Source organism: Dromaius novaehollandiae, chromosome Z, assembly GCF_036370855.1.
Source record: "Dromaius novaehollandiae isolate bDroNov1 chromosome Z, bDroNov1.hap1, whole genome shotgun sequence".
NCBI classification, from domain to species: domain Eukaryota; kingdom Metazoa; phylum Chordata; class Aves; order Casuariiformes; family Dromaiidae; genus Dromaius; species Dromaius novaehollandiae.
In genome coordinates this window covers 3327267-3341708 of record NC_088132.1, presented here as the reverse complement: position 1 = coordinate 3341708, position 14442 = coordinate 3327267, and the positions used below count along the sequence as shown (strand labels likewise).

Here is a 14442-nt window from a genome sequence, read left to right as displayed (position 1 = left end):
GAATTAGTTAATTCTTTAATGAACAATTCATTGACATATTTCATTACTTAAACAGTATCAAAGCTGATTACTTTGTTTTATGTATCACAATGAAGAAAAATTTTAGAGAGGGATGTAAAGAAGGATAATGAAGTAATCCAGCAGGTGCTCAGAGGAAATTCCTAGACTGATAAAGGGTAAAGTATCTAATTACTGGTTGTTTAAGCTGGAATGAAAGATGCCATGTTGAACAGCCGCACTGACTGTTCGGCAGTGTCAGCTGTTTGCTATCATTTATTGACTGTGCTGTAAGTTGCCAATAGATAAGGATCCTGGAAATCTAAGCAACCGTGGACTACCTTTATATGTACAGTCAGCTGCAAAAAAAATCCTCTTTCAAGGAAAACTATCGTTTAATGGTAAAATTTCATTCATATTTTGAAATAGTAACATTGGCGTTTAATGGAAAAATAATATTATTCAATGATGTTCACATTGACACACAATCTACCTCAGGGGCAAAGATGTATGCTTTCAAAGTGTTCTACCACTGAAGGCCCAATGGAAGTCCCTGTTAGTGATGTTGCTGACATGTGAAAATATAGCTTAAAATTCATTAAACTCAAGTTGGAGCATATGCAATAGCTGGTCAAAGTTCACGGTAGGCTTCTCTCAACATTCAGCTTTTCCTGAAAACAATCAATATCTTTAAGCTGCCCATGTTCCCTTTGATAAGCTTTTTTTTCATCTTTTGTTAGTTATTTGTATAAGTATCTGGGATACGGTAAGATTTTTTTGCCTAGTGAAGATGAAGTCATGTATGCACAAGGCAATTCAAAGCTAACAAATGTGATTAGCAGGAGGCACAGCATATGATGACATGCTATTAGCACCTCAGCCAATAAAAGCTGAAATGATCCATTTAATTTATGTTTTCCTCTAACCTGCACTTATTGATTCAAATAATCTTTGTTTTTCTGACTTGTCATTAACTATAACTACTTATTGATGTGTAATTTACTCAATTTAGACCTCAGTTCTGAATCTTGCTCGCATGCAAACACACATGTGCACACACATACACACACACACCCTGAGTGCATATCCATCTCCCTCTGCCTGCACATATGCTTGCAGAAGGAAACTGTTAATGTCTGAAATGTTTTATTAACGCCTTTCTTTATTCCAGCCACAATGAAAAAATCCTTTTATCTTCTTTGATGATAGCTGCAAAAAAGCATTTCATACTTCTTCAATCTAAACGAACATTCCAGGGGTGCTTGTCTTCCACTGAACCTGTTTACTTTGTGTTTTGTACATTAGGTGAATAAGACAGAAAATGAATTCCCTGCATGCCAGAAGTATCAGTAGGAAAATGCTAACCTCACAGACTGAGTTCTAAAAATGGTGGTCAGAGCACATGAAAATCCCTTAGATCAGAATTCAGTGCAAACAGCTAATCACAGACCTCTATAGATTTCCAGTTTTAACTTAGTGCCTAATAAAGTGAAGCTTATCTCTGAAAATTTTTGTCACAGCTGGATATAACTAGCAAAAACTTGCAAGTAGTAACTTGCAAGACTTCGATTTAAGGGAGAAACTAAATGAATCTCAGTGGTTTGCCCCTTTAGGACAAAGCTGAAATGTGCTCTTATAGGTAGCATAATAAAGAATAGTATATACCCAAGTCTCCAGGCTACATCACAAAACCAGCATGCAATTCGACTCATATTATCAGTCTTCCCATAGAAGTAACAGAGTGGGATGATAAGGCCACATAAGTCAAGAGTGAGACTGTTTCTCAGAGTTATGAAAGGAGTGTTAGATACACTATTTATGGTCAATCAACACATTTTATATGTAGCTCTGAAGGAATTCATTGTTAGTCCAGTTAAGTTTATGATAGTGTAATCAAAACACAATATCCATTTATTATTTTGTTCTGTAACAAAAATGCTAACACTTGTAATACAAACCATCCAATTTCTATTAAGGATCATTAACAATACCATAAAATCAGTGGATACAAGTATCTTCTATTTGTCTTCCTTAAGTTCTCATACTTCTGATCATCCATAGTGTGAGATGTAGAACCTTCCTCCCTTAGGCAGGGACTTAAGTTGTCGCATCCCAAACTGTTTTCCAGGAAGAGTACAGTGTTGTTACAACAGTCAGCGGTGGGAGTATCTTCTTCCTAAGTCTCGGATTCATTCAGGGTTTTTTTTCATGTGTGTTTCAAATGATTTGCTAATACTACTTTCTGACTGGCTCATAAATTTTGTTATGCAAGAATTTTTTTAAATATATGAATCCTTTTTCTGTGTATAGGAATATCTCTTTTAGAATATAATCCCCATGTTTGCCAAAAAAAAAAAAAAAAAAAGACAGAAATCTAAGGTATATACTTCTTAAGCGGTAGTCAGACGATTTACTAAAAATAGGTCAAAACTGTTATTCAGGTGACTGGATAATTTTGTCATTATAAGTAGGAACAGCTGTGCAATAGTGATCTGACCTCAGAGGAAGCTGCAGGCAGAAGTTATGTAAACAATTTTACAGATACAGCTAAAATCAAGCCCAAATTAGCCAAGCCTACGTTAGCCAAGTCCATGGAAGGCCTGAGGTGTCTTGTATAGATTATTTATGTTATGAAGCCTGAATCTTAAGACTAGCACCTGGCAATATCAAGTTGTTTGGGCCACAAGGGTAATGTGCTTCCATAGCCCTTGCCCATAGTGTGCCTTAGTCTGGCAAGTGTATCAGATGCACCTTTCTTTCATGAGCATCTACAATTTTTTTTTTTTTAGTGAGTTATTGAGTATCTTTGTTTAGTAGCCATCCTTACAAAAGCATCTCACCTTTGTTGACTAAACCTGTAAAGTACAGTCTTGGGAGCAAGGTAATTTAGTTCAGTAGGGGCTATCCTGTTTTATACTGTCCTCAGTTTTAAATCAAAAGCAGAAATAAATAAATCTTATACTAACTATGACTTCTGAACAATCTGTGTATTCCTTTGGACTATGTGCTGCTTAAACAAAACCAGTTCATCCAGGCTTTTTGCCATCAGAGCCAATTTACATGCCTTGAAAATAGAAAGATGTATTCAGTAAACTCTTGTTAGGTCATTTATTTGCAAATCACATAAAATTTCTCTGTGCACTAAAAGCAGTTTGTGCTTAGTACAAATTCTGATCAGAGTTTACCAGTTCTCCTTCCTCATCTAAGCCATTCTGCATGAGTATGTGTGAACAAGCACCACCTATTTATAGCTTTAATGTTTGCAATAAATCTTAAAAGGAATCTTTTCATTGTCAATGAGCTCTTTTTTCTTTAAGATAATACATTACTAAGGTTCGCTTTAAAACACTGAAGTGAATAGCAAAGGCACAGGTTTTGGTTCATGTCATCTCACAGAGGCCCAAAGCTGTAAAAATACAAGTATGATTAGCCCTATTTACAGAGTGTACAGTGTTTATCTGCACTTTAGCCATAGCACTGTCATGCAGAGACTCAGATAGCATGAGAAAAAAAAGACTAACCTCCATTACTGTTTGGAGTAGGAAATGATTTTTTGTCCCCTCTGAGGTCTGGAGGAGAAACGCTGGATAAAAAGATCCTTTGACGTGCCCAATGTCACAGAAAGAAAATCTGCTTTTTTGTTCTTGTTGCCATTTGGAATAGGTTGTGTTGTTTTGTTTCAAGTGAAAACAAAAGTACCTGCTTTAAAATTGTACTTAAAATTTGGCAGAGACTTACTTCTTCCCTTTCCCATCCTTCATCCCTACAGGCACGTGACTGACAGTTAAACTACATCAGTGGAGTCATGCTTCACATGGCTATATCATGCTGGCAGCCATTCCTAGGTCTGGTTGTGCTGCTAGTTTTCATGGGCCCAACCATAGGCTGCCCGGCCCGCTGTGAATGCTCAGCGCAGAACAAGTCCGTCAGCTGTCACCGAAGGCGCCTAATGTCTATCCCAGAGGGCATTCCCATCGAGACCAAAATCTTGGACCTCAGCAAGAACCGACTGAAGGGTGTCAACCCTGAGGAATTCACATCATACCCTTTGCTGGAGGAGATAGACCTCAGTGACAATATAGTTGCCAACGTGGAGCCTGGAGCCTTTAACAATCTCTTCAACCTGCGATCCCTGAAACTGAAAGGAAACCGGCTGAAACTGGTGCCCCTAGGGGTGTTCACTGGATTGTCAAACTTAACAAAGCTTGATATAAGTGAAAACAAGATTGTCATTTTGCTGGACTACATGTTCCAAGATTTGCATAATCTAAAATCTCTGGAGGTTGGGGACAATGATTTGGTTTATATATCCCACAGGGCCTTTAGTGGACTGCTTAGCCTGGAGCAGCTCACCCTGGAGAGATGCAACCTCACAGCTGTACCAACAGAAGCTCTTTCCCACCTTCACAACCTCATCAGTCTGCATCTGAGACAGCTCAACATTAACATTTTGCCTGCATATGCCTTTAAAAGATTGTTTCGCCTGAAAGACCTGGAGATAGACTCCTGGCCCCTCCTGGACATGCTGCCTGCCAACAGCCTGTATGGTCTCAATCTTACTTCTCTCTCCATCACCAACACTAACCTGTCTGCAATACCTTACTCTGCTTTTAAACATCTGGTTTACTTGACATATCTAAACCTCTCCTACAACCCTATCAGCACCATTGAGGCGGGCATGTTTTCAGATTTGGTGCGTCTGCAGGAACTCCACATAGTGGGGGCCCAGCTACGTACCATTGAACCACATGCTTTCCAAGGGCTCCAATTCCTACGTGTGCTTAATGTGTCCCAAAACCTGCTAGAAACCGTAGAAGAGAATGTATTCCATTCCCCCAAGACCCTCGAGATCCTCTGCATTAGCAACAACCCTCTGGCTTGTGACTGCCGCCTCCTTTGGATTTTACAAAGGCAACCTACTTTGCAGTTTGGAGGCCAGCCACCAATGTGTGCTGGCCCAGACAATGTCAAAGAGAGGTCATTCAAAGACTTCCACAGCACAGCTCTTTCCTTTTACTTCACCTGCAAGAAGCCCAAGATACAAGACAAGAAGCTGCAATACCTGGTAGTGGAAGAAGGGCAGACAGTGCAGTTGATGTGCAATGCTGATGGGGATCCTCAGCCCACCATATCCTGGGTTACCCCACATCGGAGGCTGATCACAGCTAAATCAAATGGAAGAGCCACAGTACTGGGAGATGGCACACTGGAGATCAGATTCGCTCAAGACCAAGACACGGGGATCTATGTTTGTATTGCAAGTAACGCAGCTGGGAACGACACCTATTCAGCCTCCCTTACAGTAAAAGGGTTTGCATCAGACCGTTTCCTTTACGCCAACAGGACCCCTATGTATATGACAGATTCCAACGACACCAGTTCCAATGGAACTAATGTGAACACCTTCTCTCTGGACCTTAAGACAATATTGGTGTCCACAGCTATGGGCTGTTTCACATTCCTTGGAGTGGTTTTATTTTGTTTCCTACTTCTTTTTGTGTGGAGCCGAGGGAAAGGCAAGCACAAAACCAGCATTGACCTTGAATATGTTCCCCGCAAAAACAATGGTGCTGTAGTTGAAGGGGAAGTTGCTGGACCACGAAGGTTCAATATGAAAATGATTTGATGGTTTTCTGCTAGCAGTGCTTTTTCTGTGGCATTATAACCAATTAAACCAGCCTGACACGCAGGCAATGGGCAGCTGGGCAAAGGCAGCTTAATACAGCTGTCAATGTTTCAAATGGTTATGTGGAAATGGAAAGACTATTTGTGGCTGTATAGCAGAGCCTCCAAACCTTGAGGCAGATATGTCAGGGCCTTTCACAGAACTGGTAAATTGTACTAATTGTTTGCATTGCAAATATTTGCATTCTGGGGATATCAGTAATGAGCTGTTGGCTCATGCTCATGGACAACTGTTCAACATTTTCTACCACTACAAAAAGACAAAGAAAAAAGCCTACAGTGTAGGATTTACATATTTGAAGAAAAAGACACATTTGTCTAAAGCATACTCTACAGTGAAATTTGTATCAATAGATCTCATTTGGTAAAGCCTTGCATCATACCTTCTATTTGGTTCAACACCACAAAAAAGATAGTTTTTTCTTTTTTTAATATACATCTATACTGTGTACATTTAAAGCAATACAAATGACAGGTTGTGCTTTTAGATATCCACCTATACTGACCCAAGTGTGATGTCATCCTCCTTTTAAATACCATCTAACCCAAATTACACTCCTGTAGTTACCAATTAGAAATAACATTTTTCTCCTCATGTGAAAGTCCAGAGATGAATACTTGAGAGCAAAAATGTTCAAATACATTGATCTTCTCTTCAAATAAATATAAGGCAGGTGCCTAGTTTTGATACAGAATGGAATAGTTTTTATATCTGTGATATCACACTGGACCAGTTTACTGTAACAAAGCCAAGGGAAGTCAAACTACTCAACATTGCAGAGTCTAGTTCTACCTTGATGAGAGAGATCTGTTTTTAATGTTCAATTTTAATTTCAAAGCCATTGTTAAAATGTTAGTGTGGACAGGGCAAAAAGAAAGAAGGTAATACATTCTGCATACTCCTTGGGAAATATGGTCACATTACTAATTATAGGAGTGAATTAAAACATACAAAAGCTCTGCTAATAGAAATGAACTCTTCTCCAATGCCAATGAACTAGGGTTATCCATACATAATATTAAGATTATTATACTAAAGTAATCTTTAAAACATGATAACCTCAAAAAGGCAAACATACTGCCCGTTATAATGATCTTCTAGCCACTGCCATTCTCATCTTGTATATTTATAAATAACATACAAACACAAAGCTAATTTCCAAGAGCAGATCACTTTGGCTATTTTTGGTGCCATTTTAGTAACTATATGGTTATGTTTCTTTCAGTGGCAGTATCTGAGAGCAAGAGGGACAATTCTTTTCAGTTTTTAGGAGGGTTTTTTTTTTTTGATGGAGAAAAGACAGAAGTGAAACATAGTTCAGTATGAATAATTGATGTAGTTTTTTTGTTTTATGCCTCTAAACAAACCCATGAAAGGCTCAACTGAAACTTTACTGTTTACCCACTGCACTGTTGGTATTAAGGAATATTTTAGAATATTTTTATTTTGAAACTCCTAGCAATGGGAAAATAAGAAGTTGTTTATCCACCTCTCAATTTCCTAGTAATTATGAGCCATAGGTTTATGCTACATGGTGGGTAATAAACATAATTTACAAATAATTGGAATGGCCTAGAGAAAGAATAATAATGACTATGTTCTTAGCCAGAAAGAATATGAGAATGTTGTGAGATTGAGCATTCAGATTTATGTGATGTAAGAGCCTGTATACAAGCTTAAAATTAGGTTTCAGAACTTTGGACCTGAATTCAGATTGACAGGTAATGGGACTTGGTTGCTTCTAAAAATATTATCCACATTCTTTGCCAGAGATTTTTTAAGCTAAAATTAAAAATATCCCACTACTACCAAGAGAAATGTGCCAAAAGTTGTAGGATCCATATATGCTCCCCAAGTATGTACGTAATATAGCTGTAGGACCCAAGGTCTAAGCAGTTTTGAGAATCACGCCCTATTGTCTCTACGCTCTTTAGGCCACCAAACTGACAGGGATGTAATGACTGTTAGAATTTTCTTGAGGTTAGTTTGTCTTAAATTTAGAGGGTTTTTTGTTACTTTTTCCTATTTTCTTTTTTTATATACTCTGAACTAGATAGTTGGAGAGTCACGAAGAGGCTTGATATTAATCATCTTTGTTCTTTGAAAGTTTGTAGAAGGAAATATAATACCCTTGACGTACAACGGTGAATTTGTTTTTGTTGTAGTAATAACTACCCCACTGTAGCCCCAAAACCCTACTTTACCTTAATGTGGAGAATTAAAGAAACCAGTAAGGAGAAGGAAACGTGTATCAGTACTATCAATTGAAAAAATTTGCATGTGCCTTTCCCTTTTAGTTGTAATTTTTCAATTAGTAATCTATTTCCCCTCCAGTGATTTCTTGTAAAATATTAATATCAATGTTAGAAGCAAAAATTCTGCTAAAATCTCAAGAGCTGCAGTGGATTGCTTCTGCTTATACTAAATAACACATTAAAAAATTACAGTTCTCAAAAAATAACCTGGAAAAATTTTGCTTTTAGGATTAATTATAAACTCCTCTCTTCTCTTAGAATAACTCTAAAAAAAGATTGCATTGTTAGTGTGCTGCAATGATTTCTAAGCAGTAGTGTCCTTGGTTAACTAAGTGGATTATGTTCTGGTGATGAAACTACCACCTGCTTTTGCAGAGCACCACCTTGCAGACCTGTCAGCATTTCCTATATTACACTAAGGTCAATTAGTATTAAGTTTTAAGAATCAGTGTTTGCTCTCTATGTCTAGCTATGCTCTACTTTTTGCAGTCTATTTTTATCTTTGTGGACTTGACAAGGCATATGGTCTCTCTTAAGAGAAGTCAGGATAGCAAGGCTTCTTTCACTCTCACTGTGGGATTGTTTTGGGTGAATAAGGAATGCAGTGTCAGAGCACTTTATTTTTGGCAGCTTTTTTCAAGAATAAAGTGAGAGTAACTGAACGAATATTTCCTCTGATTCTTTTGTATTCCTAGTCACATCTTGATCTGTCCTAGAAATCAAGGAAGCTTACTGCAAGGGAATATCATGTCAGAGGAAGGGAATCTGGCTGTGGTGAGTCTGCCATCACATGAGTCCACTGCCAATTTATTCAGGTTTACTGTTCATACCTGCCACCAAAAGAGAATGAATGAGCAAGGAATATTTTCACCCTACCTCTTACTTGTATATTGTCATGCATGCTCAAAGGCTGTACAGGCAGAACAACGGCAAAAGGACCATTCTGGCAGTCAAGGCAACCAAACTGCAAGGTGCAGCAATACTTCTGCAGAAAAGGAGAAATAGATAATGTTGAAACCAGCAGAGCAACTTAAGAAAGCAGGAACCCCATGATCCTGACAGTAATTTCTGTAAGAGAAGTGCTGAACCTCCCATATATACATATTTTAAACTCTGCTTCCACAGACTAAGACTCCATTTTCTTGCTCTTTCATAACAAATGAATGCACAAGTGTTGAGACTACCTAAGAATGTGTTAAAGAGGACACTGAAGAAACATCTTAAGAAAAGAGTTTGCAATGATCTAAGGTACATGCCACCTGAGCCATATTTTTTAGATTTTTCAGCTTGTCCTCAACATTTTCTTCTTTCTTCTTCCTTCCTCATCAGCTTGGCAGCTTTCTCTTCTCATAGGCTTCCTCCAAGACACCAGTTCAACTAGATTCAGATTGGAGATATTGCTGTTATTCTGCTTCCCCCTTCCTCACCATTCACACATGTTCTTAGTGACAATAGGGATAGCACATCTAGAAAAAACTGAAATCAACCTGGAGATTCTGACCCTCTGGAGAACAGTTGGTACAATATGATGCATTTTTTTAACTAAACATGTTTTAATTAAGGACTCAAACTTGATGTCATCATCGCATTTCCCCCATTTACATAATCCGCTACTGCATCCTGTGAAGAAAAGGACTGTTAGTCAGTGATCAACTGGACAATGCTTCTTTTATTTCTTTCAAAGAAGGCAGTGTTTGTGCAAATAAGCCACAGCCTGTTTTCCCTCTAATCCCATTGCCATACACACACCAAAAAGTGAGGAAGGTTAAGCCTGTTCTGTCCAGATTACATAATTACCTTCCCCCCCCCCCCCCCCCCGAATGATCCTGGTCTATGTGGCAACTAGCATGGTGACCAATCTGTCTGTTGCCTTCCTCTTGGCTCAAAATGTGGCTTGACATGAAGTTTTAGAGAAAGGAGTGCATAGTCAAGCTGTCCCTCCTCCCTGAACTTTAACTCCAGTCTTCTCAAATATATACACCAGGGTAACAGAAGCATCTTACAAGTTGCAGACCACTGCAGCTGGTCTGAAGTTTTGCCATAATCCAACAGTGGGCAAGCACTGGAATATCTCTGTCAGACCCAATACCAAGGTCCCGGGTGACTGCTGTTGTGCAAAAAAGAAAAAAATATAGAACTAAGGAAAGAAGAATTAGAAACTATTTCATCCAGTAATTTAAATAGTAGCTGTTTCGATAGGAGCTAAAGGAACACCTCTGGAAAAAGCAAACAATCAGTCAATCAGAGTAGTAAGTCATTGGCCTAATTGCTAAAGAATCACTTCAATAATGAATGCAACTTTTTTAAGTTAGCTAAACAATTTGGGTGCCCTGTTCCTATAACCTGTAATGACAATTACAAACTCAATTTCTCTTGGCAGCTTAGAAGAATCTCAGTGAATTGGTTTGGTCGTGCATGCTCCATTTGTCTGTCTTCTAGCTTTACCTTCTTCCCTTGTCTGTTGCACAAGACTTTGATCCCAAATAAAAATCTTTTGGTTTGGTTTAGTTTCATTGTATATTTGTGTGGTTTTTGGAATCTCAAAGCAGGACCTTAAACCCTCTTCAAGCCAAAAAAAAAAATTGAAAGGGGAAGAAGAAGCTTGAATAAACCTTCTCCTGCAAAAGAAACCAACAAACTTCTTTTTAATTTTTGCTACTGAGATAATCACAGGCCAACAGAGAACTGCAGGTTGAATGATTCTGAGGGTTTTTGTTTTTTGTTTTTTGGGTTTTTTTACTATGGACAGGTGATTAGGCCAGCTAGAAATTGAAATATTTATAGCCTTAATGGAATGAGAAAATAACTGGCATAGGCAAAATAATGTTTCATATTTTCAGTTTAAATTTAGGGATACTTTATCCTTTCTATTCAAATAGTTCATAGAAGAGTATAAAAGAGAAAGCTTTAACCTCATAACTTGATTATTTGTATTCAGTCAGGATTAAATCAAGATTTGCATCAAGCAAAGATCTCTGAGCAAGAAGCTGAAAACAGATTTTCCACTCTGGTGAGGCAGATGTAAATCAGGAGACATCCCCTTGACACCAGTGATGTTACTCCTTGGTTACACTAGAAAGTTGATAAAGAAATCTAGGGGTTTTTTTGTTTCTTATACTGAGAAGGATATAGTGGAAAATAAGCAGAATTTATGTTTTAATTCCTTCTCATTCATTCTGTTCTACATTATTTTAATATTTGCTGTTGCTGACTGAGCTGGAGATATGAAAACGTATTTTCTGGGGAAAAAAGAAAAAAATCAAAAGACAAAAAAATCCTGTAACCTCAAACAAGTCTGCATGTTTCATGTGCGGTATTTGCAAGTCAACAACATTGTGTAGTCACATATTAACCAAGAACAAGGAGTGGAAATTTCAAGGCAGTTGTTAGGATGGTGGTGAAATTGTACACGTTAATAATTTTGATTTTTCAGAAAATGAAATATTTCTAAAATAACTCATTTATGCTATTCTAATCCCTAAAAACACATGATGCTTTGGTCTCATTATACTGGGCATTGTAGGAATAGTTAGTAAATAACAACCCCTGGTCTGGTGAGCTAAAAAGCTTATGGGAGGAAGCTGACTCACAGGCAAGTACATATGATGACATGTCTCTCATTGCTTGGGGAGGGATCGCCATAGTGCATAAATAATAAAATATCATCACACTGAAATCTATTTACAAGCACATGCAGTTTATATATATACGTTTGTGTGTGCGAAACAGAAAGAGTTACATTTCTTTTGAGTTTTCTTTTTTACTTCAAGGATTAAATGTATATTGCTTTAAAAGATGACAAGGTTAACTAGAAAAAATATGTTGTAACTTATTTTAATATATATGATAATGGATGGGAATTGAAATAGCCCTGCCGTTATGATCCAAAAAGCACATGACAAGTTGGATTTGTCCATAAATTTCCTTCATGTTTGGGCAAAATATGTTAATATCAATGGAGAAAAAAAAAGGAAAAAAGCTTTGTTTGCCAAGGAAATTGTCCAGAATGTGATTTTAAAATTTACTTTAGCATTTGTGTCATGATGCCACACTTATCCAAAATGAAATCCAAATAAATAATTCCATGAAGTGGTAAGATTTACTAGGAAAAAGTGAAGAAAATTTACACTGCTCCCCCATTGCAGTTGTCCACCTTTTTTGCAAGGGGTAATGGAGAAAACTGTGCTAAGAAAAATATAGCTTTCTTAGCTCTAGTCCTGAGGTCCTCAGTCAAGTTTTGACAACAGTTTATCAACTCAGATCCACTACTCATTGCACCGAGAATATAAGCCATTACAGTCTGGAATAGAAGACTCTAGCAGGTATTTTTCATTTCCTCCTTTTCACTCTTTCCTCAGAGCATGTAACCCTCAGGCTCAAAGGAAAACACCAGTCAATTCCAGATCCTTTTTGCAAACTGTCAGTCCAACTTATTACCACTACTTCTCTTGCACAGAAGATATATGTGTGAGAGAAATAATGACTAACATCAGGCTAATATCAGAGGAAAAAAAGCCTACTATGTACCAGCACCATGGAGAGCACAGTCAAAAGGTAATAGATTTTACTGGCTGTATATCACTGTTTTTATGAAGCATCTGATACTGAGAATCTGCTCCTGAAAGATGGCTTCTAGGAGGAACACCAGGATGCAAACTCCCCTGAAATTGCACTAGAAAAAATTAAGTGGTGTAAGGTAGATTCTGCGGAGTTTGAGAACTATTCCTACCCCATCATGACCCACCAAATCTACAGTGGAGGGGCCTCTGCCCAAGCTCTCCAGCACATGATCAGATTTGGAAAAGGACACAGGCCATAACCTAAGCTATTGCTGCTCTCATTCTCCCAGGACTAGGTGCTTTCACCAACCGAGTATCTTACCTATGCGCTGAGGATCATCTGAAATAAGATTTCTCAGCCATTAATCCATTATCATCTTAATCAGGGTCCTTTTCATTAGGAGCAGGGAAAAAGAGTGTTATTGCTACCTCAAACAAGGAACGAGCAGGTTGAAGTCCTGCTGGATTGCTGTGAACAGAGATGTGGGGAGGAGAGGGAAGGGTTGAATCTGAGCTATCCTAAGACTTCTGAAACCTGTTTTATCCTTCAGCACTAGCATTTGAAGTCTCCAAATCATTTTGTCTGACTTGCACCACTGTACCCTCCTCTGCAGCAGACTGTCTAATGCAGTGAATCTGTGGAAGAAACTTAACTATAAGTGATATTAAGAATCTGCTGTTTTCATTTTCTTTTATTTTCCTTTAAACTGATAATCTGATTGACAGTCTGCAATGTTGCCTTCAGCATCACTGAAAAAAGAGCCATTGCGCCTACCACTGCATTGAGAACACTGAATTTATAACGAACAGACAATGTTTCCTGGAAGGGTTCTTCTATTTTAAGCTTCAGGCTTCTTTTATGCAATTAAAATTACTTTTTTGGAATACTTGATATTATCTCAAGAAGTGGGACCTGACCTTTTTTCACTGGTTCTGATGTACTGTTCTCAGGTCACACAGTAAAAGAAAACCACTAGTTTTCTCCATAATAACCAGAGAAAAACAATGTTGCAGCAGGCAACTACCGGCAAATTCGTTAAAATCATCCAAATTAAAGCTCGGATCTGAACATAAAAAGCGATCATCTCCAGAACTGCTCTTTTCAGAAAAAAAATTGTACACTTGCAGATAAGTCAAAATAAGTGAACATCACTTCAGTAAGAGATTTTCAAAAGCATCCAAAATGTTCAAACTACAGTCATTTTTTAATAATTTTCTGAGAATATTTATACATTTACAGATCCACTTTGGGGGGAAAAAAACCCTCTCTAATATACAATAGAAGACTTGCCTCACATCTAGTAGCCCTCTACTGGATACCAAGTTAACCATTAACTAAGTAAATCTTGACATCCAAAGTTTATTTTAAGAAAGGCCTGACTCTTACAAATTTCATATTTGAAAAGGATAGGAGGAAAGGGGAGTATAACATGGTTACATTGTTTACTGGTTAATAATCTCCATTCACCAAGATTAGGTTATTCTCACATAGGCAATGGCTCACAGTGAATTTTCTGCATTGTGTAATCTTCCCACATGCAGCTGTAGAGAAATGACTGGAATAAAGGGCTTCATATGTCTCCTGTACTCTCTGGACTGGAGAAGAGGCTGCTATTTTATTCTGGTAAAGCATGAATACAAGAGTTATCAAAAAGGACATGATCCTGCTGCCCACAGACATGGCAGCAGGCTGGAAGATTTGGTCTAAATGCCTTCTTCCCTAAATTTAGCAAATTTCTTGTACAAAGACTTATTTTGCTTCTGTACTTTGAGGAATACATTTCAACTTTATTAATCAAAGCGAAACATAATACAGTAATACGTCAGTGAAGTACAGGTTTTGATGGAGGGAAACAGAGAGATTAAAATTTCTGCAAAAGATGATAGGACACTAGTTTGTAACACCTTATCTACCTGTGGTATTATCTGGATTTACAGGATCTGG

General features: G+C 37.8%; 1 protein-coding gene across 5 annotated transcripts in view; it reads left to right on the top strand.

The window, feature by feature from the left end:
* LINGO2 (leucine rich repeat and Ig domain containing 2) overlaps window positions 1-9438 on the top strand; it is a 452194-nt gene extending 442756 nt beyond the window's left edge. For all 5 annotated transcript variants that reach the window (XM_064502530.1, XM_064502531.1, XM_064502528.1 and 2 more), the window contains one exon: window positions 3767-9438. In XM_064502530.1, the coding sequence (XP_064358600.1) occupies window positions 3803-5623 (1821 nt within the window). In that variant the 5' untranslated portion in view covers window positions 3767-3802 and the 3' untranslated portion in view covers window positions 5624-9438. The remainder of the gene's footprint in view (window positions 1-3766) is intronic.
* Window positions 9439-14442: the final 5004 nt, after the last annotated feature.